General features: G+C 41.9%; 1 protein-coding gene across 2 annotated transcripts in view; it reads right to left on the minus strand.

The window, feature by feature from the left end:
- Nucleotides 1-163: 163 nt before the first annotated feature.
- The window catches only part of shroom4 (shroom family member 4), a 68942-nt gene continuing 41150 nt past the window's right edge, over nt 164-27955 (minus strand). Inside the window, exons 1-11 of one of the 2 annotated variants that reach the window (XM_032499376.1) lie at nt 27330-27693; nt 22496-22699; nt 14574-17448; nt 10931-10992; nt 9113-9976; nt 7835-8497; nt 5945-6074; nt 4854-4955; nt 3718-3888; nt 2271-2413; nt 164-1713 (exon numbers count right to left, since the gene is read on the minus strand). In XM_032499376.1, coding sequence (XP_032355267.1) covers nt 1557-1713; nt 2271-2413; nt 3718-3888; nt 4854-4955; nt 5945-6074; nt 7835-8497; nt 9113-9976; nt 10931-10992; nt 14574-17448; nt 22496-22548 — 5220 coding nt within the window. In that variant the 5' untranslated portion in view covers nt 22549-22699; nt 27330-27693 and the 3' untranslated portion in view covers nt 164-1556. Of the gene's footprint in view, nt 1714-2270; nt 2414-3717; nt 3889-4853; nt 4956-5944; nt 6075-7834; nt 8498-9112; nt 9977-10930; nt 10993-14573; nt 17449-22495; nt 22700-27329; nt 27694-27955 lie in introns of those variants that run through there. The other variant, XM_032499375.1, reaches the window with a different exon arrangement.

Consider the following 27955-nt stretch of genomic DNA (forward strand, 5'->3'; position numbering starts at 1 on the left):
CTAGCAGACGAGTTAGCGGCAAAAAAAAAACGTTTCAAGCTAACAACAAAAAACTGCAACTCTCGTTTTGAGACAAACCAAACTTTTCCCCCTCAAAATATACAGTAAGCGTTGACTCTTCTCGTTCTTCTCGTTCTCTTTTACAACCTTTTTTTTTTTCCTTCAACCGATTCCAGTCCTTCCAAAACAAAATCCCTATTTACACATCGTATACATTATAAACACAAGTGTCTTCTGTACATAACAGTTATTTAGTGACAATATAACGAGTCGGTGGAGTGTCAAACTCCACACAGTGAAACATGTTACAGTAATGGGAATACAAAGTGATATGTTGAGTATGGTAGGTAATACAGTATACGTATTGCTGAATGCAGGTGTCAGCCAGCGAACAAAGGTGAATACAAAACGAGATTGCAGTTGACAATGTCGCATCTCACAATCAATATGGACTAGTGTTGTGTATGGACTAGTATGGACTAGTGTTGAAACACAGTTTCTCAGCGTGTAGCACCCAAAAACAAAAGTCTCGGTTCTCTGAACCGGGAGATTTAAATACAAAAGAAAACACGACAACAACAAAAGCAGCGTGTCAACGACACATTCATCAAGAGAAAATGTCTTTGGCAACGTAGTGTTAGAAGAAGAGTAGTGTCATTAGTACAGTTTTACACTACATGTTTCAGGCACTTAATGGGAATCAGAAGGTATACTTTTTTAATTTATTCTTTTTTTTAAATTTTTTTTTTTCTTTTTTTTTAAAGTGAAAAACATCCTTTTCATTGGCGTCTATGTTCACAAACTGTTGTTTCTTTGTCCAAATCCATTAATCCTCTCTAACCACCAACATGCCCTCGGCTCTCTAATCACAGTTCTGGAGACAAGTTGTCCATACGTCTCTTGTGTATTTGTTGTATTTTAAAATGTCTGAAGTCTCTAATTAATTGTTTCTGTGAGGTATGCTCAACTTTCTTCCTTTTCTCAGTCGTTTCTTCCTGGGCTGTACCACTAAAGTCCAATCTTTTCTCTTGTTGACCCCCCCCCCCCCCGGACTAAGGCCTCCTGTTTAGGTCTTGGCCAGCAGGTGTTACCTAAAAACTCTCGGGGGTGTTTTTAGCTGCTCTAGGTGGGTTGGTCTGATCCTGCAACTTGTGAATCTACATGTGTGCTAATCCTTAAAGCAAGAGTTTGACATTTTTGGATTGCTAAATATGAAGCTAACAGCTGGAAGACAGTTAGCTTAGCTAAGCATAAAGACTCCACCCGGCTAAGAACTAGTCTGGCCCGTCAAACATGATGTAACATGTATATAACGGGGATTTTCTGAGGTGCTGGCAGACATGACAGTGGTGGTGATCTTTTCGCAAAACGCATGTCAAACTATTCCTTTAAGAGACTCGGCAAAGCAATGTTTGTGTTTGCTACCTCTTTTAAATCCTAAACGGGTCTCGATCCTCTCTGCTCCTTCACTTGTTGTCTTGGAACTGACTTAGTGTGACTACAAGCCCCTGCTTCTTCATCTCTTTTAAAAAAAAAAATTATTTTATTTTTTCCTTTCAATAATGTCCGTATCCCATCGACATTCCCATTCCGATTCCCAGCCCCAGTCCCAGGCTCTCCCTCAGCCCCCTCAGCTGCTCCTCTCCCAGCCGGGTCTTGTCCTCCAGCTGCCTCTGCTCCACCAGCAGCGCCGCCTTCATCTTCACAAAGTGGCTATGAGGAGAGAAAAAAATAAAAAATCAGACATAAACATTTTTTAAATATTCACTAATGAAACACGAAACTATTTGACTCTTAAATTGTAAACCTTTTGGCACTTTAAATTACTTTATTTTAATCTTATCCTTTATATTTATGGCATGTTGTGACATTTTGTTTTTATTATGTGCTATGTTTAATGTTATCCTGTCTGTTCTACGCCATCAGCTTACCACACTAAGTTCCTAACATTGTTTGTTTTAATGGCAACAAAGATAACTCACCTAATATTCAGACTTTTAGCAGGTTTGATGATTTAGGTTCTTGTTAATTTGACCTAAACCAGCAAACCCTTTGAGTCAATTTCTCTGAAATATTCAAAATTTCGTGGCCAATAAAACAATTTTCTTGTTTGTTAATGTCTTTGTGGTAATATGTCTGTATAAGCCTTTCTTTTTCATATTAAGAGTCCAAACGTGACAATAAATTGCTGGTCTGTAGAAAGCTGGCAGTCACATACTCATAGCCTGGGTTTGACATGTGTTATGCTGCTGAGGTGTAGTGTGTTGTACCTGTAGTCTCTGTGCTGCTCGGGGGACAGGCAGCGGGCCAGCACCCGGCTGACGGCCTGCTCTCGGCGGTCGACGTGGTCCTTCAGGTCCTGGGCCTCCGACAGCTGCCTCAGGAGCTGACGCTTCTTCTCCAGCAGGGGGAGCTAGAGGGCAGAGATACAGAAAGACACCAGGGTAGTACTTTCTCCGTTTAAAGGCGCAGCAAGATTGTTGATATTTGATATTTGAACTCAACTGCCAAACAAATACACCCCCCCCCCCCCCCCCACCTTCCTTCAGAAACTCTGCCCGGCACATTCAAATTCTGTGCAGGTGCGTAGGACAAAAACAAGGAGAAAATCCTGCACACTGCTCTTGTTGCAGCATCACCATTTAATAAAGACCTGGACCTTCGCCAAGAGTATTTCAATCATGAACAGTGGTCTTAAACACATTCTGCTCCTCCCATTCGGTGTCCCCAGGTGTGGGATAACTGTCAACAGGCCCGACCCAGATGAGCCAGGTCTGAGCTGAATCTATCACCTGCGATCATCGCCCGATGCATGCCGGTTAGGTTTGTGTCCGACTTGATCCCGACTTCCTCTGACGTCATGCACACACGGGCAACGATAATCTCACGAGATCTAGGCGGCCGAGGGTTTTTAATATTTTTTTTTTTTTCTTTAAATCGGAGGGATTTTAATTGCCGTCTGTCTGATTTAAAGGCTTATTCTGTACAGAGCACATGTCGTGTGGCTTATGGTGACATTTATAAGCCAGAGAGACTAAATCTGTTCAGATCATGGATCATATAAAATTCTTTATTAACATCAGCAACAGATCGCATGTAGAGCATTTTAACAACTACTCCGTCTTCATAAAAACAACTGATAACAAGCTGATATATGGGTCTGATAACAATTTAATAAATCAGACCTAACAGGATGTCAGTGTTTCTATAACTTCCTGTTCAGCCTGAAGGCTGCTGGGAGCGGCTGAAAACTTTCCGACGTGACCGCTGTTTGTCACCGCCCCCGCCTGCTGCCGCCTGCTCTCGTCCACTTTACAGCCAAGGCGCAGTTCATCTCAAACAAGACTATTCACTTGTCATTGGGAGTGTCTCTCAGTGGACATGTCATTTGTGCACATATTTTTTACCATCATTTCCGTCGATACATAGCCCGATTCCCTTAAAGATACAGTTTAGCATAATTTTCTTTCCAAAAAATAGGACCGAATGTGAAAAGTAGTTACAAAACAGACAATTTTTTGCATCTTAAACTCACCTGTGATACTTGTGTTACTTCAGTATTACGTTAAAGATGTCCTGCTGCCCCACAGGTTTGAGTATACTATCAATTAAACTGTAAAAAAAGCCCATTTTGGGGGGCATTTACAAGCTGTGTTTAACGGCAGCAAATTACACATACACCCCCGCCCCCACTGCCCTTTCTCCTCCTCTCCTCACCCTTTCATGGTGCTCCGTCTCGGGGTCCAGTGTCTCCAGCGTGGTCTCCACTCTCAGCAGCCGGCCGGACAGAGACAGCAGCAGGCTCACCACCTTGTCCAGGTCGCCGATGAACATGCGGAACTTGTCCACCTCGTTGGGCTTACACACCGCCACCACCATGCTCTCCACCTGGGGACGCAGACAAAGATCCGAGTCTTTTAACATTGGGTATCTTTCTTTGTTTTCTGTCCCTCAGTGTCAAAAAAATGCAGTTTGATTTGGCGCGTAAGACGGTAAAACTGTGAGTGAATGCATATTAAACAGCGTCTGAAAGGCCCTGCAGATATTTTGTGTCCCTCAGCAGCAAAACCTCAGATGTACAAATTAATGTGCAGTGATAAATAATGATGCAAATAATAAATAAGATTTAATGAGTGTGACTGAGCGATGAAGTTTAGGAATGATGAATGATGATTACTGCTAATGAGATTCTCTGACAAAAGATTTATCAGCAAGAATGTTCGTTGACGTCACTTTTTCAGCAAAAAATGCAAAGATTTCACAGATACGAGCTTCTAAAATAGGAATATGTGCTGGTTGTCTCAGTCTTCAGTGACATATCTTTAGGTACTTTTTTTTACTGTTGGTTGGACAAAAGTTGAATTTTAAATATGTCAAGTAGGGCTTTGAGAAAATATTTTTCTGAACCTTTTACCACTTCATCACTGGGTGCTAGAAAAGACTCTGAGACATCACAGTACTCAGTGCAACTTGCACAATGGGTTTATCTACATATTTATCATTACTAGTTAGGCAGTTGCACATTTTTGTATTCTCAACATGTATATATTCAAATGTTTGTTCTTGTATTTTATCCTATTATTATTATTTCATGTATATTGTATGTATGTATATTGTTTTTATATCAATGTAAATTGGATATTTTGGGTAATGGGTATTCTTTAGATTAAACGATGAATCGAAAAAAGTTAAACCAATTCTTAGAAATACGAGATGTTAGTGGAATCCCTAAGTGAGTGCATCACAGTTCCTCTTTCACTTTCACCACATCCAGTTTTGGGAGGTACAAGGACACAAGTAAAAGCCGGAAGAGAGACGTCTGCAAGAATAAGAGGGTGGCCGTTTCTCCCCACCTCCTCTCCCAGCTGTGCGTTGGCTCTGATGTCCTCCTGCAGTCCCCTCTGAGCTTCTCTCAGCACTCCCAGCTTCTTGCGGAGGCTCTCCATCAGCTGTTTCTGCACGATGGACGGAGAATTGGTTTAAACACCTCAAAATGAAAATAACAGGTCATGTGTGTCTGAAAGCTTTGCGGTATCGTCGTCTACTCGACCACGACGGCCCCGACGTTCCACTTTCCGGGATTGGTCTGGTGCCGCCGGAAATTCCGCCGGATTTCACTCTTTAATTGTGTTGGCGTTCTAAACTCCCGTTTATTTCTGAGGACTATGGTTACCCGGTCCTCAGATCTCAGCAGGGTAAATCCAGACAGCTAGCTAGACTATCTGTCCAATCGGAGTCTTCTGTTGCACGACTAAAACTACTTTTGAACGTACACATGTTCCACCAAATCAAGTTCCTTCCTGAGGCTATTTTGACAGACAATTGTGATTGGTTTAACGCTCTAGTGCGTAACTTTTTGATATTAGTGAACGTCCGTTACATTCAAGCCATTGCCAAATCACTTGCAACAAAACTAATTAAGACTATCAGCTTCACACAACTCTCTCTGTATTTCTCAATATAACTATGTTCAGATGATTGTGTCGTCCTGTGACGTTTGCGTGCAGAAGAAGAGTCCATCATGTTTTTTTAATCCTCCGTGACCTCCTTGGCTACTAGTAACTGTGAGCAGGAGTGGCGCAGGCCGTACGCCATTACAGAAGGCTTGTTTCATGTGGATGCACCAACAGAGCTGTTGTCATTAAGATGAGATAAGAAAAACTTTATTTATCCCACAGTGGGCAAATAGCATTACTTAGAATTCCTCATGGGGGAGACAGAAACTACGCACTATAGTTTTAAAGAAATGCCAATAAACCAGAGAATGTTTTTCTTCCACCCCAGAATGCTGCGTGGACTAGCCAGACCCTCCTCCGCAGCGCTGTGGAGGAAGGTCTGGCAAAACGAGACTATCATCATGTTAACTTTGGCTGAAAAGAAAAAAAAAAAAAATACTGATTGTACAACACAGTTTCGGTGGCGAGACGGTAGCTGCAGGGGTTACCTTGTAGGTCAGCTCGTCGTCCTCGTCCCTCTCCCTGTTATCAGTGAAGTCCTTCATCTGCGACAGCAGCTGCGCTTTGGCTGTCGACGTGCTGTAATAGGACGAACAGCTGGAGCTCGCACCGGAGCGCCTGAGGGGAGGAAGAGATCATTTTATTTATGCAGAGGCAAAACGAGAGAACAGGCGGAGGGTCGTAAAATACTGTGATTAGATAAAGTATGTACATAAGAAGTGCAATCAATTATGTGGGAGAAGTGAGGCAAAAGAAAAACAAAGCGGCATATGGAAAACATTTCAAGTCTACACAAGCAAACAAAAGTTGAAACTGTAGGAGTTTACTGTGCGGATGACACCAGAAACGAAAAGCCATGCTTACGGTTGCTAATGGCAGAGAAACAAAAATATTTGTGAAACTATGAAACTATAAATAATATGAATTCATTCAAATCTACCTGAGATCAAGGACAAAAGGGAATAGTCGAGAATATTTATTTAATGTTGCCTTCATACGAACATAATCCAAACTAAATTTAATTTATATGTTCTTGTTTTCTTTTATATCTGAGCTTTTTTATGTATTGTGTATATATTTAACATGACATTACTTTTTACACAGAGTTCACTGTAACCTTATGAGATTTAAAAATGGTTGTTTTTCCACATTGAAAGAGTTCTGTCACTTCCACTATCAATAACATTGTGGGAGAAATGTGATTTAATAGAAGAAAAACTAGAAAGAAATGTATGTTTGGTTTCTGCATAGTCCTGGTTTTTTTATTTTATTTTGAAAGGCCTCAGTCCTTCACATTCGGCATATTTTATGTGAGGAGCCTCCGAATGTATCAGGGTTAAGATTTGGAGATGTCCAGGGTGAAATGGTAAAAAGCCTGGACCAAGGGCTAAGGCCTTGACACACAACATTGTTCCCTCTAAGGTGGCGTGATGATGCTTGAGTCTGTATGAAGTGGGATGCACAGTATAAAGCAGAGTAGTTGTATTGTTAATTTAAGTTTAGGGGATATCTCCGTCCAGGCCCGCTGTGCCAAAAGCTTCCCTGATCAAATATGTGTTGTTACACACATATATTCAAGCAAGCACAACTGAGGCTCAGAGAGTTTGTCTATTATTTGTCAAAGAGTAGTTTTCCCCGTATCACTCATCAACTGGAACTTAATTAAAACGCCTTTAACTTCAACTGTAAGTCCTGTATAATATTTGCAATTTTCAGCAGCCCAGTAATAATCTTTCTAGCATTGAATGGGATTTTTGATACCTTTCCCAAACATGGACATACTGTATATTCATATTGGGAAACATTCCTACTAATGTGTTTTAACTACCATATAATATGTGATATTAATCTTAAACATATCACCCAGACCTTTGTAGATAAAATAAAACCACATTTTTTATATAGTTCACCAAATTTTGATAGTGTAAGTAAAAGCCGTCTGAATTCCCTTTCCTATACTTATTCCATTATCTAAACTCTCTAGGACTTTCTGTTGAATGTGGAATAATTACCCATCTGGCACCTGTGTTTGCCAAAACACACAATTTGTAAAAATAACGGGGAGAGCAAAAAGAAAAAAAGAAACCTGTCCGCATGCAGCAAGGTGCTCTGGGAAGGTTGTGTGAAACATGGAGTAAGCTTAGTGACGAGAACAGTTAGGTCTTGTACAAATCAAATGGTCTGTGTAATTAAACACACACACACACACACACACACACACACACACACACACACACACACACCACACACACACACACACACACACACACACACACACCACACACACACACACACACACACACACACACACCACACACACACACACACACACACACACACACACACACACACACACCACCAAGACTCTCTCTCGTTACCTATCCAAGCTGTCGGTGCTGTGCTCTGTGGTTTGGTAGGCCCCTCTCCAGCTCTCCCTGCCCGACTCTCCCTCACTGCTGTGGGGGAACAGCTCCTCCAGGCTCAGCCGCTCTCTGCTGCTCTCCCTTGCCTCCAGCTCCTCCTCCACGGAGCCGCTCTCCGCCCTCGTCCTGCCCGACGGCGAGGCCTCGCTAGAGTTTGCTAAGGTGTCGATGTCCGTCTCCAAGACCGTAACTGGCAGCGCAAAGCAAGGGAGCTCGCTGGTGATCGGCTCCGCCACCGCTGGGAGTCCGTCATCCTCCTGGAAGTCATCGATGTCTGTTTCCATGGGGATGTCCAGGTCTGCGTCCAGGCTCTGCGCAGGACTCGGGCTGAGGGTCGTCTCGGATTCGGTTCCTGGTTCGGGGAGCTTCTGGGGCTCGATGCTCTGAAAGCCTCTGCTCATACGAAGCTGCTGCTGCTCGTAGTCTACGGAGAAGTAGGACTCAGGTAGAACCCTGCCAACGCCTCCATTTTCTAAGACAGGTGGATGTGTTGAGTCGCTACGAACTCTGGGAGATGGGGCTCGCTCCCACTCGGCTCCTGGTCTCACGTTGGACTGGGGTTTGTGAGGTTTCACTGTTACTCTGCTCTGGTCGGAGTTAACGATCATCTCGGATAAACTGCAAAGACACAGATACACTTTATTGATGCAAATATAAAAACGATTGGACATTTTGGACATTTTTAGTGACTTTCAGATGTATATATTTATAAATAATTCATATATTGGGTCCCTTAGAAAACATGGAAACATTACATTTTGGATCACTTTTTTAAGTCAAGAAACTGTAAAACTGTGTAAGTTAACACCAGCTAAAAAAAATATAGGTTTGTTGACCTGGTTGAACTGCTGTGGTGATGTAGAAGTGTACTGCAGGGTGTGGTCGGTACACTGTAACATCATTGCAGGGCAACAGGTGCAACAGAAAAGCAAAGCTTTTCAGATACTAAATAATACTTACAAGACGGGTGACGAGTACATTTTCAAAAACGTTTTTTCCCCACAGATGTTTAGGATTCTTTGAGGTCCATTGTTGTTGAGATTATATTTTACTAGTATATGAAAATTACATTTTCAGGTCTCCAGCATGGCTAACAAAGCAGGATTAACACACTATAATCTCTTCAGTAGAGTGTAGTTGGGGTGGGTTGAGTAACTCTATAAACCTGAACCACGTGCAGGCCCATTATATTGCAATATAACTATAAATCTTGGAATTCTCTGCCGAGCTCACCTGCTCGTGCGGTTTTCTGTAGGTGGCGGTGGACATGGGGGAAAAGTTGATAAAACCTCCACCCTCTCCTGCTGTCCATACGTGCCCCTCACGTCCCTCTCTTTCTGGGGCGGAGCCACTGGTCTGAACGCCCTCCTGGAGAACATGGGACTTGGCGGAGTAACGGCAAAGGACCGATCCTGAAACGGAACCTGATTCTGATTGGATGGAGCGTGGGAGAAGGGGTGTTCCTGCATTTTTGGTTGATTCTGATTGGATGAGGCGTGAGGGTATCGGTGCTCCTGGGTCTGGCTGCAGCTGCATCGCGGGCAGCCCTCCGACACTTCCGGCCTCTCTGGAGGAAGACTGTAGGACCTCTGTCTGGACGTGTCAAGCGGAGGGACGCATGAAGAGGAGTTAGTCGAATAGTGTCCTTCTGCGGTGTCAAAGGAGGGAGGGACAGAGTGAGGAGAAGAAGAGGAGGAGAAGAGGGTGTGGTGAGACGCGCGCCTGCGGTGAAACTGCTCCCATTTTGGGGGCGGCGGTCTCGGGGGAGGTGGAGTCTTCCTCCTGTTTGGCTGGGCGGTGTTGGCAGCTTCTCCTCCCCTGACTCCGCCCGCCCATTCCTCCACCTCGCTCAGCGTCTGGCTGGTCGTCGCAGAAATCGACGGCGACCAGCGGTGGCTGCTGTCGAAGCGGAGGTCGTTCTCGGACATGGCGCGTCCTCGGAGTGAGAGAGGAGCCGCCGAGGGAGCAAACGCGTACCCGTTGCGAGCATCATGGTCTCCGTCAGCCTGTCTGTGGCCCGATCGACCCTGAGGGTGCTGATGATGCTGATTAATGCCCTCTGGAGGCCTGGACTCCCGTCTCCAGCTGGAGTAGTCCCTGTGAAGTGGACATTATAGTGACAGAGGAAATAAAAAATAATATTTCGTTGTCAACAAACAAATACAGAGCAAAAGAAAGAAGGCATGAAAGTGCCACAAAACTGTTTCTCCAGCACATTAAAGGAACAGTTCATTCTTCGTGGTTTTTTTCCCAAGAGTAAGACCACAGACCTCATAAAGCAGTTTTTATGAGTTTTGAGTGGTAAACTGTAAATATTTAAAATATCAAGATGTTTCTTATTTAGGGATGAATACCCAAAGAGATAATTCAACATTAAGGGAAATACGTCTGTTTACCTTCTCGGCTGATCGGTTTTATTGGGACTCACAACTGTTAACAGTTATTTATTATGATACATTTTAAATGGTGTCTAGAAAAATGTGACTTCAAACTAGAGAGAAGAGCAGAGAAAAAAAACACCCATTATCATGAAAACTACTTAAAACTGCTCTAAATTTGGCTGAAAAACACAGCAAAAAAAGCTAGGTTTCAGGGCGTTGGAGGATGTGAGATTTTTGCAGTGAAAGTTTCACGTTATGAAACAAAAACAACCGGAGAAAGTGGTTAATTACGGCAAATGTTTCCTTTTTGCATTCCAGACTCTCTGAATGTTAAAAGCCATGCGTGTTCTAAAGTCCCCCTTTACATCTTAACGTGCAGGAATCACCATCCAACCACATATCATTATGGCCACATTTTAAGCATGGATGATTGCTCTGCAAACTTAAGAGCTCATTAAAGTCAAATCACTGCCAGGCATGACTGAGTGGGATTTCCGCCGCGTCAGTGCACAATGGGCCGACCCCACCTCATGTCTCCGGAGACTCACTTAGAGACAATCAGAGATGGAGCAAGTGTGTGCCAGCCATGTCAGAAAGAAATATATAAGATACTTGTGCATATGAATGCGTCTGTGTTTGGACTGTGTGGTTGCTAAAGGAAGTGGCTCACCTCTCAGTCAGGCTGTACTTCCTGTTGAGCTTGGTCGCTTCCTGTTGCCGGGCAGGATACGTCTGTGGGAGACATTTGAAGGAATTAAAGGAATGAAGGACGGCTTCAATCTGTTGCTCAGCACACGTTCCTGCTGAAGGGAAGTGGGTGTGTTAACTCCACCCTGCCATTTACTTGAGTGGGGATAAGGTTATTTGAGGTGGTTATTTTCTGATTCTTTCTGCCTGGCAAGCTAGCACTTTTTTCAGATTTAATCCTCGTCTTCTCTGTTTTACATTCTGTGTCTCTTCAACGGCTACCAATTTATGCTAATTATGTTTTGGATTTATAACATAATCTATAAAATGTCAATGAATAGCTAAAAATACGAAGATCGCATTTTCTTTAAATCATGTGCTTTGTCCGATTATTAATCCAAAACCCAACTATGTTCAAGACCTACTACAACTTCATCAAATATTAATTTCTGAGAGTCTGCGACTAGTGAATTTTGGCATTTTGGCTTAAAAACTACTTTTCTGTCAATAAACAAGTCAATAAATCAATTTATTGTTTCAGCTTTTTCTTTCTCTATGCTGTTGTTGCATCCCTACATTTTACAGATATAAATTCTATTAAAATTTAATAGAACTTAAATTACACTCAGTTGCTGCTGAGTTCGTTAGATTGTCAAACTATTATTTCCAAAGTCAACAATGACCTTTCACGCTTAATTTGGTAATTTGTTAAAAAACGCTTCAGTAATATTACTGCTGTTCTTGTTCTTATAAAACACAGAAGTTCAGTTTTATTTACTAAAACTTCACACTGAAACCAGTTTACCTTGATAGATAAATACACAAACAGTAAAGTAAGGGACTGAGAAAGACTGAAAAAACCGTCTCCTGTTGATCCAAGAAATAATGTTCATTATGGCTACAGGATACGTCTGCACAGTGCATTTAACCTGGTTCATCACCCCCCCGGTGGAATGCTGAACAAACTCATTGCACTCTCATAAGGAGATATAGAGAGGGCAGTAGATAGCCACACACACACTTGTGTAGAGGTTTTTTCATACTGTCTGCGATGCAAATCTGAACATTCGGATGGTATTTTTGTTGGAATGGTGCGATGTGAATTTAACATATTTGGCCGTTAAATGCTGTCAACAGAGCACAAAATCCATAAAACTGGTAATGTTGTGATAAAAACTCCACACCACAAGTACCTGAATGGCCCCTCTGCACTTAAATTCATTGTCTCTCAGGTTTTAAAGGGGCATTAGGTAATTCATTGCTTCTTTTGGCCTCCACTGGTGAAAAGCTGGAATTAAAACATCTACTTTGGTTTTTTTTTTTTTGCTGCAACTCTTGTCTATATTCCTTTAAGTTGACATTCATGAGAAAAGTCACCACTATGCAACATACTGTACATAATTAATAATACTGTAGTAGTGCTGATTGAAGACCTTTTTCAATTCATTTAAAATTAACTTTCATGTAGTTTTAAATTTAAGTTTAAATCAGCGTTTCTTGCCTTGGTTCAACATATTGAAAACCAACATCTTAGAATAATTGTGTAACTAACAAAACATACACTGTGAATTCAATGTATAAATAGTTAATATGCTCCATTTATAGCTTAATCAGCATTAGGCAAAACATGCTTTCAGCACTGACCTTTATAAAATGAATTTTGTTTGAGAAAATTGCATCAAAGTGGGGATTTAATGTTCATATAATGAGATGGGATATAAATAAAAAGAATTTAACAGTCTAATTTTACCAACAACAGTTCAATTATTTCCCAACCTTTACAAAAATCGAGAGCCTATTGAGTGACAGACCACGAATAATAATAATCATACTAACAATGATAATAATAGCAGCCAGTTACATAACTATATTTTCACATTCTGTGTTCTTCCTCTGTCCAAAACACATAATGGAGCATGAAAGCAAACAATGAACCTGGATTCCTCATTTAATTTAAAATGGGAACTGTTTGAATTTTAAAGTGGACAGACTTGTAGGACTTGATATGTATATGTTTTCCTTTGTGTCTGTACATTGTCTTATTACAGCCTTGTAGCCCATCCAGCACATCTGTTACCATTAAAAATATTGGACGCCGTCAGCAGCAGACATAAAAAAAAAAAAAAAACTCAACGCATGGGGTTATCGCTGTGGCATCAAACTGCCAACCTTTCATTTAAAAAGGATCCCGGCATGGAGGGAGCCCCCCTGAGGCCTCAGCATGGCAAAAACCATACGAAAAACAACTAAACAGAACCGCTGAACTGGACATACACTAAGTCCAAAACAAATGGCTTTTGCTCAGTATCAAGCCAGAAGGTTTCTAATAGGTATAAGTTCACAGGAGTGTCAAACATTCAGATGAGGGGCTGCACCCCCCGCCAAGAGATTCCAATCAATTTGTGGTAAAAGATGTAACCCAACGCTGCTATTATCGCTGACGCACAAAATTTTAAACTTAAAAACTCTTTCATACATCAACCTATCCTATTGCTAAACCAGCAACATTTAATCCAGTGCAATATTTATTTAGGGTTAAAAGTCTTCGAGACCTGGTCTTCATGTCATTTTCTATTGTTATACATGTATGCTTTGTTTCCTTAGTTGGGTGTTTATGTTATTTGTGGTAATTTTTCATCTATGTCCTATGGCGTTATGCATCTTATGTATGTTTGTATGCCTGTGTCCTCTTTTTATATGAGCTACCCAGGGATGCAAAAATAATTTCAGCCCTAACAATAAAGTTGTATCGTATCTTACAAGTGTCCGCCGCTGATGCCCAATCTCTCTAAACTTTCAATGAGATTTCAGACTTTGCAAGCAGGATGCAAGGTTTGACTTCAAACCAACCGTTCAACCACGAAGGACTTGGAGCGAGTAGCCACTTATAGCTCCAACATCCAAAATTGGTCAGTTGACCCCCTTTCAGGGGCTGGTTTTGAAAAACCAAGATCGTTTTCAGTCTCCAGTGGTCATTTTAGTTTAGTCCAAAACCACAGTCTGATTTCAGCAAGCTGCAAAGTTTGTCTTTGACTCAGAAAGGCGTTACTTGGTTTCAGTGCTCTTGGGACTCAGGCTGTTTTTTAGCTTAGCAAGCCTGCTGCTGGAAATCTGTTTGGCTCGTAAACATACTTGTGAATGGATGCAATTAGAACCGCTAACATGTTAGTAGCTCCACAAAAGATTGATGCTTTAAAAAAAAAAAAAAAAGTTTTCAGGTCAGGTTATGAATGTTGCTATAGCATAGGAAGTTCTTTATCAGTAATGTTTTGGTTGTGGCCCATCTAGGCCAGTGTTTAACAGTGTGAAAATTAAGCTTTTTTTACTCAAAACGAGTGCTAGTAAAAGTTTAACATAAGATAAAGCTGGGGTCAAAGCGCCAACCAAAACCACAATGTCCCAGATCCATTGGAAAGTTATAAAGGTTTTTGGATGCAGCACCCCCCCCCCCGGCAGAGTCACATTTATAATCTAGATCCAGTCTCTACTGAGAGCTAACCTGGCAACCCCTGACTACTTAATGACCTATAAAAAGGCAGTGTGTCTTTCATGAAAAGTAAAAAAACAGAAGGTGCAATATTTCCGTGTGTATTTTATGCATTTTTTAGTGAGAGCAGCACTCTTACCTCTGTAGGTGTGTAGCTCCTCGCTGTGTAACCCTGGGGAAGAGGTTGCTGGTTCTCCATGGGCTGGGAAGGGGTATTGACAGGATAAAAAGCTGATCGTGGGACTTGATTCTGGGTTTGGCTATTGGAGAACGCCGGAGTCTTAGGCTGGAAATTGTGTTGAAAGTCAGGATTTCTTTCTTTGATGCCATACAACTCCTGATGTGAGCTGAGCTGAGCATCTTCTTCCCTTTCCTTCTCTCTTTCAAGCTCTTTCTCTCTGGCCATCTCCATCTCTTTTTCTCTCTCCAACTCAAGCTCCCTCTCTCTTTCCCTTTCCCACTGTCTCACCCTCTCCTCTCGTTCCCTCTCCCGCTGAATCTCCCTCAGCCTTGACCTCTCCATTTCTAATTCCCTCTCCTGCTGCTTCTCCTTTTCTCTAAGCCTCTCTTCCCTCTCGCGTTCCCTTGTCCTCTCCTCCCTCTCTCTCACTTGTTCCCTCTCCTGCTCTTTTTGCCTCTCCCTGCTGGAACTCACAGACAGCCTCCTGGCCTCCACAGTGTTTGGAAGCAAGGCACTTTCCTGCTGAAGTCCTCCCTGGTAGGAGTATCTCCTTTGAGTTGAGTGCTGACCGAGCTCTCCTCCCTGGAGCTCCGGATGGTGGGAAGGTTTCTTCTGCCTGCGACTCGACAGATTCAAAGCATTTGGCCCAGACATACCCTTGCTCGTCTCCTCGAAAAACTTCATTCTATCTGCAAACGGAAGGATATCTGACTCATCCATCCGTGAACAGGAAGAGGAGCGACTGTATGAGGACTTGGATGAGGAGGTGAAGACACAAACCCCATGCCGGGACCCTGTGACTCCCAACACCTTCTCACTCAAAACTCCACACCGGCGTTCTGGTTCTGGTTGGAGTTTGTGCTCTGGGGTCCAACGCCAGCGACGGGCTTTGCCAGCAGGGGCTGGTTCCTCCACGACTCGGACACTGACACCAAAATTAGGCACTCCTGGGTCCAGAATCTGGACCGACCTGGATAGGTTGTTTTGAGTATAGGTCGTTGACTGAGTCTGCAAGACATCATGGTTTGGGTCACGAGAGATTGTTGCTCTCTCAACTGGTGCCACGGTGTCGGCATCTTGGGGACTAGCATGCGAGTTAACTATGGTACTCCTCTCCTGGGCAGGCAGGTCTAGGTCTGCCCCTTCCTCATTGAGGTCTGGACCCTCTTCCTCCTGGACAGTTTCCCCACTACACAGCAACCCTCCTGGGCCACGGCTCCTCTGAAGCTGGGCCTTTTTCCTCTGGATCTCATTGCGGAGGTTGGTAGCAAATCGTTCGCTACGACGACGGTTCCGACGATGGTTCCTGGACACGTTTGTCCTCTTCATGTCGGTCTCTCCTGCCACACCCTGCTCACTTTTATCCCCACTTCCTCCTCTATCCACTGCTCTCTGCTCCTCCAGTAAGGTGTCCATGCTGGCAGCAGCACTAAGAGGCTCAAAATCTCTCTCTATTATCTGGTCAGAGCTCAAGCTTCCCTGGGTTGACGATCCAGCCGGGTCCCCCGGTACGCTTACAGAGCGTCCCCAAGGGTGGTGATGCTCCATTGGTGGAGGGGACCTTCCATTTACATCCATCCCTTTCAGCCTAACAACTGAATCTCCATCATCCTCATCCCCGTCCTGTAGGGTCGAGCAACGGCTCTCTCCCCATTTGTTTGATGGCGCATGGAGGTGGTTGTGAGAATCTTCTTGGTCTTCCCTCGTGGGCTGGAGTGATGAACGGGACCACTGGCTGCTACAGGAGGACAAGGAGGGATCTGAAGTTCCTGACGGATTGTAAGGCTCCGATGAAGAGCCATCACTGTTAAACTGCAATAACTGAAGTTGTGTAGAGAGGAGCTTATCTGGGGCGCTGTTCCGATGAAGCCCCGTAGAGGAGTGCTTGTTCTGCGAGTGAGTTACATGAGACTCCTCTTGAACGTCTGTGGAGGCCTCCGCAGGTAAGGAGCAAGGACTAGAGGAGGTGATGGGGACAAGGGAGGCCGTCACTGGATCAGCGAGGTGATCTGAAGTGGTCTCTGAATTGCAGTCTTTATTTGCACTTGTATCACATTTGATATGTCTGATGTCTTCAGTTTGTCTTTTGGTATAGTGCAAGTCTAAGGTATCCTCTTTGAAAATCCCAGTTTTGTCACCTTCTTCTGGTGCAGCGAAGCCATTATGAATTCCTGATTCAACATTCAATGAAGACCTGTTTTTGTCACGGTAAAAAGAATCACTGGAAATTTCAATTGGAGCGGAGACGCAGCGTTTGTTGGTGGCATTAGGGCGACTCCGAGTTGCCCTAAAGCTGTCCTTCCTGGTTGGAGGCTGAGGAGGGTTCATCTTTCTCTCAGCTCCTCTTTCTTCATTTCTTACAATGTCAAAGTCTCCTCCCCTCCGCTCCTCCTCATAACAGCAGGAGGAAGGCCTTTCTTTTACCTCAACAGGTGTTGGTCTTGGCCTGGTCAGCGACCTGGACTTGAGTACAATAAGCTGCATCTCATCCGGGACCTCACCATATGAACTCCGCAGGGTTGCGGTATCACCACCAGGGTAGCCTCGACAAGCCGGCCCCAGGCTCTGAAGCAGGTTATCCATAGAGCAGGCGTCACCGCGCCTCAGTGGCACTGTCGCGTAATCGGATGTGTTTGAGCTGGCAGAGAATGAGCTGTAGGCAGAGTCCCTGTTGTTGTTGAAAAGGGTGGGGTCAACGGGGGAATTCTGGGAGTCAGAGTACTGCTGTGCGGTTGGTGTCGGTGTGTCCAAGCTGTCCATGGAGCCCAGGGAACTGCTTCGGTCTGTGGAGGAGTAAGGTCTGGACAGCTGACCCCACTGCAAGGATAAGTCACTGCAAATACAAGGAGACAAGAAGATCAACTCAAGTGTTAATTGTTAGCCGATCTTCAGACAAAAGAAGCAAAATGACCACACATTGGTCTCTGGGAACTTGCATTTGTTATTTTTCTCAGACATTTTAGAGTCTATTAATCGACAAATGGAAACTACTTTTTAAAACAGTGTGGGGGAAAAAGCACGTTTAGAAATCACATACAACAAGTCATCTTCAATGTTTTTAAGTGGCAATTTTCGATCCCCACCCCCCGAGACTTATACAGTATATTGTTCTGGAATACAACTTTTGATCTGTACATCTGGGGAATCTGTTTTCTATCATTCCTGAGCTGAAGATCCACGGCTGCCCAATGTGTTTTTCAAAGAACCTCGGAGGAAGCCTCTTAAGGCGGAAAGGGATTTCCTTCTCATCAACTCTCACTGCCCGGAGTCAAAATCTCTAAATCATCCCCTTGAATCCACTCTTCCTCGTTCATCCCTTTCTTCCTCTTGTGGATTCTTTCTGTCCTATCTCCTTTACATCAAATGTGGATTTAATCCACACTGATAAACACTTTTTGAAACCAACTTATTCAAATTTGATTGACTAAAATTAGAACTAATTTGTTTCCATTTACTGGATAGGTCAGTTAGGCTTTGCATTGATCACATGACATGATGTTTAACCCTCCTGTCGTCCTCAGGTCAAGTATGATACATGTTCAAAGTTTCTATTTCAGAACATTTGGATACTTTCAAGCCCATTTTATTGAATTTTTGGTGTTTTATTAATTGCATTGAAATTAGTCTGACTTCACTTTAACAGTCAGTGTGATTATCCATCAACATAAGTTCCTTTAAACTTAAATATTAGTTAGAATTCTTCATACTTTCTCCTTTTTTAACTCAAAAGATAGATATAATTTCATATAGGCTACATGTGGTGTACTGAACCTTAAAATCCCACAAAAAATGAGTGTAAAACTAGTGGTAACAATGACGAGACAAAAATGCGGCAGTTAGTGACAAAAGTGTCAAAAAAGGTGTTCTTTTTTTTTTAGCTGGAAGAACAACGCAAAGGTTAAAGAACAGACCGCTCATGGTTTGGTCAATACTAACCAATATTTTGTTTATACAGCCCAAAATTATGACTTACTACAATCTGTTCACAAATCAAAAAAAAAAAAAAAACCTTCAATCCTCAATAGAAGCAAAGGAGGGACACCTCTTCCACAACTGCACACCATGCAAGCACAACACCAATGGTTTGAATCTGACCTGTGACCTCTGTTACACATAACTCTCCTCTTTCTGTTTCCTTCTACTTCTAACTGCATAATAATAATAATAATAATAATAATAATAATAATAATAATAATAATAATAGGCAAAAGAATGTCTTAAAAATCGGACAAAAAGATGAAAGTAAAAAAGGAATTTCCCAACCATCCCAACTTTTTCGAAAAACAAAACAAAAAACCCCACATAAGACGAAGAGAGAGGGAGTTATTTTCAGCATAAGAAGACTTTAGGGAATCGGGGTATCGATGCCAGCTCCAGAAGGTAGAGGCACACAGTGTTTTTGTGCTTGGTTGAAATCCAATCCGTAAAGGCTGCAACAAAAATGTCATTTTCGTTTTATTGTGGTATTTCTTTTTCCTATAAAGAGAGAGTGGTCACTCAGCCTTTGTATTGCTTTGCTCTCTCATTCAAACAATAGGGAAAGTTACCCAGGAGACCGAGGAGAGGTTATAGAGGAGAGACATTTCTAAAGGGCTTTGATCTCAAACCAGCAGACTAGCCTTGGGCTGTTTCTGGGGTATTTATGGTTTACAATCCATGCAAAGATCTGAAAACCCACGACTTTTGCTTCTCTTATTAAAAGTATTTTACCACAACTTATTCCTATCAAAATATGATTATTTGCTCATGTAGTCAGATACTTTTGTGGCCTGCAGAATTTGTGTAAGTCATTTGTCTTTTTATGCACTTACCATTCTGCACTATATAAATAAAATCCATGATCCATTTATTTTTGGAGCCTACGGCCATAAGGGGTTTTGCATGTTTTAGCCCATTTATTACAAACCACGTATGTTTCATATCACTATTGTGCAAGTGATTTATCTGTGTTTAAGAAAAGAATGGAATTTGTTTGGCAACTATTTTCATGAATTTCTGCACAATATGAGAATCAATAAGCAGACTCTTGAACGAAGTTTTTGTTGTAAATATTACATTATTGTTATGAGGTAAAACAGTGAAGACTTTTCTCTATCGGCACTTAAACTGCACAAGCGCACACCTTTAATGTAACATCGGCAGACATCAACACAGAATGAAAGTTCACATTGAAAGCTCGATTAGCCAACCAGGAAAAGCAGGTGACCAAAAGCCCGACGTTCACTGCATGGCAGTTAGTTTTGGTAATGGGATTCATTGCAAATTCCTTGTGGAAATTTAATCTATAAAGTAAATTACCACCTAAAGCTAGTCCTACATCATTAGCTAATCTAGACTTGTAGAAGGGTCCTGTGTCAAAATCTATCTTTAAAACACATGCTGAATATTCCTACAAACAACTTGGTTTAATGACATTACGAAAAATGTATTAACACAGATAAATTCTGAAACTGTACAGCATGCGTTTCTAAATGCTAAAGTACATATGACTTGTAGCTTAAGAGCAAAAAGTCGCTACACTGACATATAATCCAAAAGATTCCAGTCGAAAGAATACACCGTGGGAAAAAAAACGTTATCTGCATGAGAGAAGTGTCTTTAAAGGAAGTGAGCAATGAATGAGAACGGAGAGGCGGCTGTATAGATTTGACCTGGGTGACAGAGAGAGGACGAGAGGAAATGAGACGGGAGCTGGATAGGAAATGACAATCACTCCTGCCCAATCAGACGGCAATGTGGAACATGTGAGTGTGAGGGTTGACAGATAAACCAGCACACATACACACATACTGTACATGATGGTGTGTGTGTGTGTGTGTGTGTGGTGTGTGTGTGTGTGTGTGTGTGTGTTCAGACAATTAATACAGCCAAACACTTAGACATATTTTATCAGCAAAAAGATCAAAAGATGAGCAGAAAACTGGTGTTTTTTTCCTCAAACACTCACATATTTTGTTTAAGTACTTCCATAAACACACACACACTGTACAGAATGTCCCTCTCTTTCACACAAACACAGTTTATTGAATGTCTTCCTCTCTTTGTCCACATGTTCTGGGAGTCACATGCCATTGTCCAGAGTTATGCCGGGAGCTGCCTCCTCACACACACACACACACACACACACACACACACACACACCACACACACACACCACACACACACACACACACACACACACACACACACACACACACACACACACACACACACACACACACACACACACACACACACACACACACACACACACACAGCTAATGATCTAATCCGCATGGGACTATAAAATCTAATAGTGTACATTATATCATTGATTCTTATCACAAGAAGAACAGTTCAAGGCCCTGACGTACCTTACCATAAAAGTAACTAACAAAGACTATTTTTAATGTGAGTCAATATACAGACTGCGGTAACTTCCTCTTTCCACTAAAGGATTACAGTTTAGCTTTGTGAGATCATACTGTAATACAAAGACTACTGTACTTACATGCCTTCATTTTATTTAACCGACAGTTTAAACAGTTTGTTGTCCCATTTATTTGACAGTGATGTAAAAATATCCATGATTACATTTAGAGATGAAACAATTAGTGTAACTATTGATAATTAATAACTAAGGTCTTCCTTTGGACTGTTAGTTGGTCAAAGAAGCAGTTTGAAGACCTCACGCTATTTCACTATTTTCCCACAGTGAATTATTTGCAACAACTTTTATTATTATAACACAGACTTTTATATTACCAAAAGTCAAGATCATTGCATTTCAGCATGATGGCTTTTGTTAAAGCCACCTTATTTCACCTTATTCAAACATAGAGAAGACCTTCTACACTTTTAGATCTGCGTTGGAAAGGCCTTCAAATGATATTTTGCTGCATGACTTCTTCAAATCACGCAGAAAAGGTTTTTGCAACTAGACAAAAAAAAACTTCCACCTGGCCGCCAAAGACAGACAAACAAAGAACAGGTCCCATCACCTTGGAATGTTTAAATAGAGGCCAAAATTAGACCAATGGGCTTCCTGCGTGGGCAGTGTTGATATTAGCGCACAGTGATGTCACCTGTTTCCTGGCTACCAAAATCCCCGGCAGTGACTTGGAGCCCAATGTCAATGGAGTCATCGGCTCGGTGTGTATGATTCAAACCTACAGCATGACACACTCGCTGTGTGGTTAAATCTGACAATCAGCGAAAAAAAATAAAATTGTTTTATAAAGTGGAAGAACTTTAACAGCTGGATTAAGGAAGTTGGCCAGAAAAGGAGAACAGATTTAGGAGCTCATAAATAATTACACTCGCGGGGAACATTTTGCACATTTGAAAGCTGAGAGAAAATGGACTTAACAGCAATTAAAGTTTAGTTTTTATGTATTTTCATTCAATAAAAAAAATATTTTTTAATGCAAAGTTTGCTTTAGAGAGGTCAGCCAGGACAACTTTATAATAATCATCTGGTTTGTTTTTATTATTATATAATTACTGTCAAATGCTCTTGTATAGTGATTTTAAATAAAAGTTGTAGAGTTTTGTAAGATTCATTAGGATATAATCGTAAAAGTGTTAACATTTCCAAATGCTGAAACGGAGCAATGAAAATCTTGATAATGTTTGTAAGGGCATTTCTGTGACTAAAAACCACTAATACTAAAGAGATTGAAATAGAATAAATAATGTTTTTATTTGATCACTTTCAGTGCTATCAAATGTTTTCAGCATTGTGTTGTTAAATTTGAAGATTGAGCTGGATAGATCTTTCTTGTCCCAAGATGGAAATAAAAGCTTCTTCCACTTTACCAGAAATGAATTTGATTATTCATAACACAAGGTAACACCTCCATTACATAACATAAAGCCTAGCATGACAATCCACTTCTCACCTGTTGTCAGTTGTGTGCCAGGGTAGTGTGTACGGGCCGGGGTGGACCTGCATGGCAGACAGAGGGGGCGGAGGGGGGAGAGGAGGGGAGTCGACGGGAGGCAGGCAAGGCGGAGGAGGAGGAGATGGAGGAGGGGGAGGGAGGGGCTGCTCCGACAGCTTTGCCAGGTGCCAGGAGTGAGGCCTGATGAAAGGAACACTGCGCCTGTGGAGATGAGAGGGAGAAACTCGGGTGAGGATCTACGGCAGCAACAATTATCATGACATAGACAATAATGACCAAAAAGAACTGTTTTAACGAGATGATCACATGTTATAAACACAGCTGCCAATTTATTAGGAAACACTTAGCTAAAGCTAAGAGATTATTTAAAGCTTTAGTGAGTAACTTTTTGATATTAATAATACGTTTTATTTAAAGGCGCCTTTCTTGGCACTCAAGGACGCCGCACAGGGAATTCATATATTAAAAACAGCAAAACAAATATTGGGGCGTGGTAATGGAAGGCTTGTATCATGTGGACGCGCCAACAGTTTTGTTGTCATTTAGAATTCCTCATGGGGGGGGCGACAGAAACTACACACTACGGCTTTAATGGTATTTGATAGTAATTTTGGAGGCTGGAGTTGTGGTTGATGGAGTTTAAGTACTGAAAGGTGTTTGTAAAATATGATCAATGGTGTTTTTTGGCCTCCAACGTTTCCTTCCAGGCAGCTAACCCTAACCTTAAACATAACCATTGCTGCACTGCCTGGAACACCGTGACATATTCTCTACCCTCATTGATATGAATCAGGTGGACAGAATATAAAAGACACTGGACATATTTCTGTTTGGATCTATATGTAGGAGTTCATTTTCTTTGGAAGTCATCATTAAACTAAATATTATCATTGATTTTTATTCTACCAGAGCATTTTTTTTTAGATGTACAGTCCAAATCCAATTTACTTGACTAAATGAGATTTTGCCCAAGTATGACGCTGCTGTGGTGTTTCCTGTTTGACCTCTTCCTGTCTAATATAAATGTGCAACATAGGTAAATGAAGGTTGTCATCATTTTCCCCTGTATGTAATTTCCCTATACATTACGTCACTGTTTCCATTTTGCAACCTCCTCTTGTTTGACTACTGGATCATTTTGACCACAATTCGAACATCTAGTTGTTATTTGTCTAAATACGAGGATTTATCCAGAAACATGGCTAAGATGACGTCCTTATTTGCAACCACAGCTGTGAGCGTCTCTGAAGATCAAGGCTCAAATAAAAGATAGACCTACACAGCAGGGGTACCTTGCCAATCCAAATTCTGTGGAAAGAACTTCCTCTAAAGTTGTTTGGCCTTCCATTGGGCAGCCATTAAAAAAAAGCCATCTAACATGTACAGTACGTTCTCCAGTTTGATCCAAAGCCAGACATTCCAGTGTATCCCATGATATTCACTAATTCCCTTATACAGACTTCCGATCTCATTTGTGAGCCAGGCTCAATGCAACCCCCTGCAGACAGTGTGTGTGTGTGCATGAGTGTGAGACAGAAAGAGAAACAGAAAAAAAGAACTAGAAACAAGGATAGAAAGAGAGAAAGCACAGTCAGGTATGAATGTCCCATTCTCAGAGTCTGAATGGACCATTTTGTGTTTCAGATTAAAACCCAGTTGGGGAAACTGCTGCTGAAAAAACAAATCGTAACATGTAGAGCCCGAAAAAAAGCTGTTGACTAGACTTGACATGACTCAAACTTGACTTTGACTGACCTGAGACTTGACTTAGACTCGTCCCAGTTGACTTGGTACTTAACATGTCTCTGACTTGACTTGGATTCTTCTCAACTGACTTGAGACTTGACTTGAAAGTAGAAATTTAAGATTTGAAATTGACTCAGTCTTTACAAGTTGGAACTTGTGTTTTAGTTGCCTGATGTGATTTTGACACTAATGTAATTCAGTTCTGAATATCAAACCAGACTTGTGTCAACTGACATTTAACAAGACTTGAGTGACTTGACTTAGGCTTGTCTCAAATCACTTGCTGAGACATATCTACACTTGCACTAGACTTCAACTTCTCTTGATTGGCATTAAACTTAACAAGGCTCAAACCTGACTTGTAATTGGCTTGGTTGTCTTGATTGAATTGAGATTTGACAAGACTTTAAACTTAACTTGGACTTTATCTTGACTTTTGACTTGTGTCCAAACCTGACCTGGACTTCTCTTGATTGACTTGAATCCAAAGAAAACCCATCTCTACTTGATGTGAGACCTTTTCTTGGACGTGTCTTGTTTGATTTGACACTTGACTTGGAATGACTCGGAAGCCGAAAACAACCAATACAAAATAAAGATGGTAAGAATGGCAAAGTTTATTGATGAGGTTTGATTCCCAGCGACAGAGTCCCCTCAAAGTGTCTCTGGTCAAGATTCTCAAAGTACCAAATGTAAAATGTGACTATTCTGGGTATTTCTGAGAAACATTTGGAGGTACAATTTTGGGAGAGGAATGCATATCCTGGCACCGCACGGGAAAGAAAAGGACCATTTCTGAGTATTATTGTTTATGATAAAGCAAGAACACGGGAACCATTTCCAAAATAAACACTCTTGTTTCCTGGTTCTCGCTCCTTAAGAGGGATTTATATCTGTGCCCACTGATTGTTCGACTCCACTGACAATGTCCTTAAATTATCCCCTGAGAAAGTTTATCTAGAGCCTGCGTGTGTTTCTGTATATATGCGATAGCCTGTATGTGTGTGTGTGTGTGCATGAATAAGTGTGGGAACTGTCCAAACTGAAGCAGACAAAAAAACATCATCAATCCTCTTTTCTGCAAGTTTAGTTTTCAGAGATTGATGGCCGTGAAAATCAAAACAAACAATGTGACACCAAAGTTAGACGGAGAATGTATGATGTATAGAACAACAAAAAATGCTGACAAATGTGCAAAGAATGTCATATAGCTACTGTGCTTTTCCTGTAGCCATGCAGGGGAGATGGGGAAAGTTCTTCCAAAACCACGTAACCAAACGCTATTTTTCCAAAATGCTCAGAGCCTTGCTTGGGGGAGGGGGGGGGGGGTAAGAAGAACTGCATCTTTTACATGGAACCAAAGCTGTGGAAGGGAATGGAAATCTGATACATCAATATATTTTCTACAAATAAGCTGTTTTTGCGGTTACCTACTATTCATTGTAGAGGTCCACTACACCTTGTTTTATCATGACATGTGCATAGTCGTTTTTTATTTTTTTATTGCCTCTGCAAGAAGAAAAGGCTGGCGTCATGCATGCATTCATCCTAGTAGGGATGCTTTTTAGATCTAAAAACATACTTTTGGTTGAGCAATGCTTGAACAACTACAATTTGAATCAACTTCAGGATTGTTAATCCCAATCTCCAAAAGGTATAAAGATTTTGAGTCTTTCAAATCTAAAAACATATAAGCAACAAATAAGATATACTGTGATACATACGTATTAACATAAACACAAAGTAGTAATCAAAAATCATGTAGTGACACAGCAGATCTTCACCTTTCAGCCAAATTTAATTTAGTTTGAATCTAGATGCTTTAGACCTACCGGTGTACTTTGTACTAGGCATTTGAAAGTCTTTGTATGAGCTGCTTCATAGCAAGGATGTTGTCTTGGAAGAAGACCCTAGGATGCAACGGAGACTGTACCTCCGTTGGACTGCTTGGGTTCAACCTCAAGTGGTGTCAAGCACCCACCCCAAAAAGCATGCACTTCTGTATCTGGTAGGTAAAGTTTTCATGTGCTGCGAAAACTTCTCTCTTTTCTTGTGGAATAAAGTGTTACAAAAAGGTTTCCAAGGCCTTTGTCCAGGCTTCATTCAGTGACAGCGGGGTAATAGAGTCTCCATAAATTCTGTTGCCCTTTCATTTATAGGACACAGGAAAGTACACCAAAGTACCACTGTCCCTTTGAGGTACCAAGGTCAGCTTCAAATGTACAAGTTGTTAATAACATAATACAAAGAACCCCCCCTTTCCGGTTTCTGACACTGTAACCCAGTTGGCTACCTGTCCCAGCCAGGAACAACACACAAATAGAAATCACATGAATCATAGTTTTTCGAAGAATTTGCTGGCAAACGAGAAGGTTACAGTGTGTCCTTGGCGTGGAGACCGAGATAATGAGTGAACTGACCGCTGTTGTGGTGTCGCTGCGACGACAACAGACCCTGAAATCCAATCAGGTCTGCAAGTCAGGGCAAGCTTCAATTCATAACTACATTCTCAGGAGTTGTGTATCTGTTCATCTTAAACTGATAAGAGAACAGAAGGAGAAAAACAAAACAAAAAGATGACAAAAAGAAGAGTTGGTGAGACTGCAGCCGTCAAAGCCCGAGAAATTATGAATTCTCCGTCTCGCAGCTCTGAATGAGCCTCTATGAAAGGATCTGCTGGAATGTCCCACTTAATGGTCAGAAACGGCAACAGCTGACTGACACCGCAAAAGGTCAACATGCATAATCTGAGTCACACACACACTGTCTCAATACAGTACAGCACAGAATGAATGCCAGACAGGCAGCCAGACAGATAGATCTGTACTCTACACAGTCTCACAGATAAGGACAGAAACTGTTGCAATACATGACTTTGAGAGGAGAGGAATGACGCAGAACAATAAAACAAATAAGAGGAGGACAAGTGTGTTTATCAGGGTATGTGAAAAAAAAACATATGCTTTTTTCAAACTTTTCCCACATTTGTAAGCCAATAAAGGTCCACTAATTGAATTTTCAAATAACTCAGAGAGAAGATTGTATATTATTCCTAAACTGATGTGGAACATCAGCAAAGACCTACCAGACTCAGCAGGCTGAAGCATCCGCTGTCAAACTGATCCCGGTTCAGGTCCCAGCATCCCTGATTCCCAGAGTTCAAGTTCAAATAGTTGAGTGTCTGCAGAGGAACTAGTTAGACAAAAACTTTAGAGACTTCTCTAAAGTTATCCGAGAAGAATCGCCACCATGTAAAAAAACAAACAAACACCCGTTTGGTTCGGTGACATCTGAGACTCCGAATAACGTGTCCAAGAGCTGATGTCCATCTGAAGAAGTAAAGTAGCTGGCAAGCTCTGACCAAGAGGGAAAAACCACCCATCGATGCTCACATCCCCTCTCCCTCCTTTTCCTCTCTTCCTCCTCCCTCGCTTCTCTCGCTGCAAGACAAAACATGGCTATTTCTCCCTCCTGCACTCTGCATTTTCTGTCCCCCCCCACCCCCCCCCAATCTCATTCTCTCCCTGCCTCTCTCGCCCCCCTCCCGGGCAGGATGTGTGAGTCAGGGAGAGAGGAAGTATTGTGGAGCGCAGATAAAGTGGTGGACGGCTGCTAAAATAATACCCAGAGTTCCACGCTGTTATTGTTTGACGGGAGGAAAAAAATGCAGAGGTACTTCCTACTCGTGTGTGTATGTGCGCGTGTTGGCGT

This window comes from Etheostoma spectabile, chromosome 19 (genome assembly GCF_008692095.1).
Source record: "Etheostoma spectabile isolate EspeVRDwgs_2016 chromosome 19, UIUC_Espe_1.0, whole genome shotgun sequence".
NCBI lineage: Eukaryota > Metazoa > Chordata > Actinopteri > Perciformes > Percidae > Etheostoma > Etheostoma spectabile.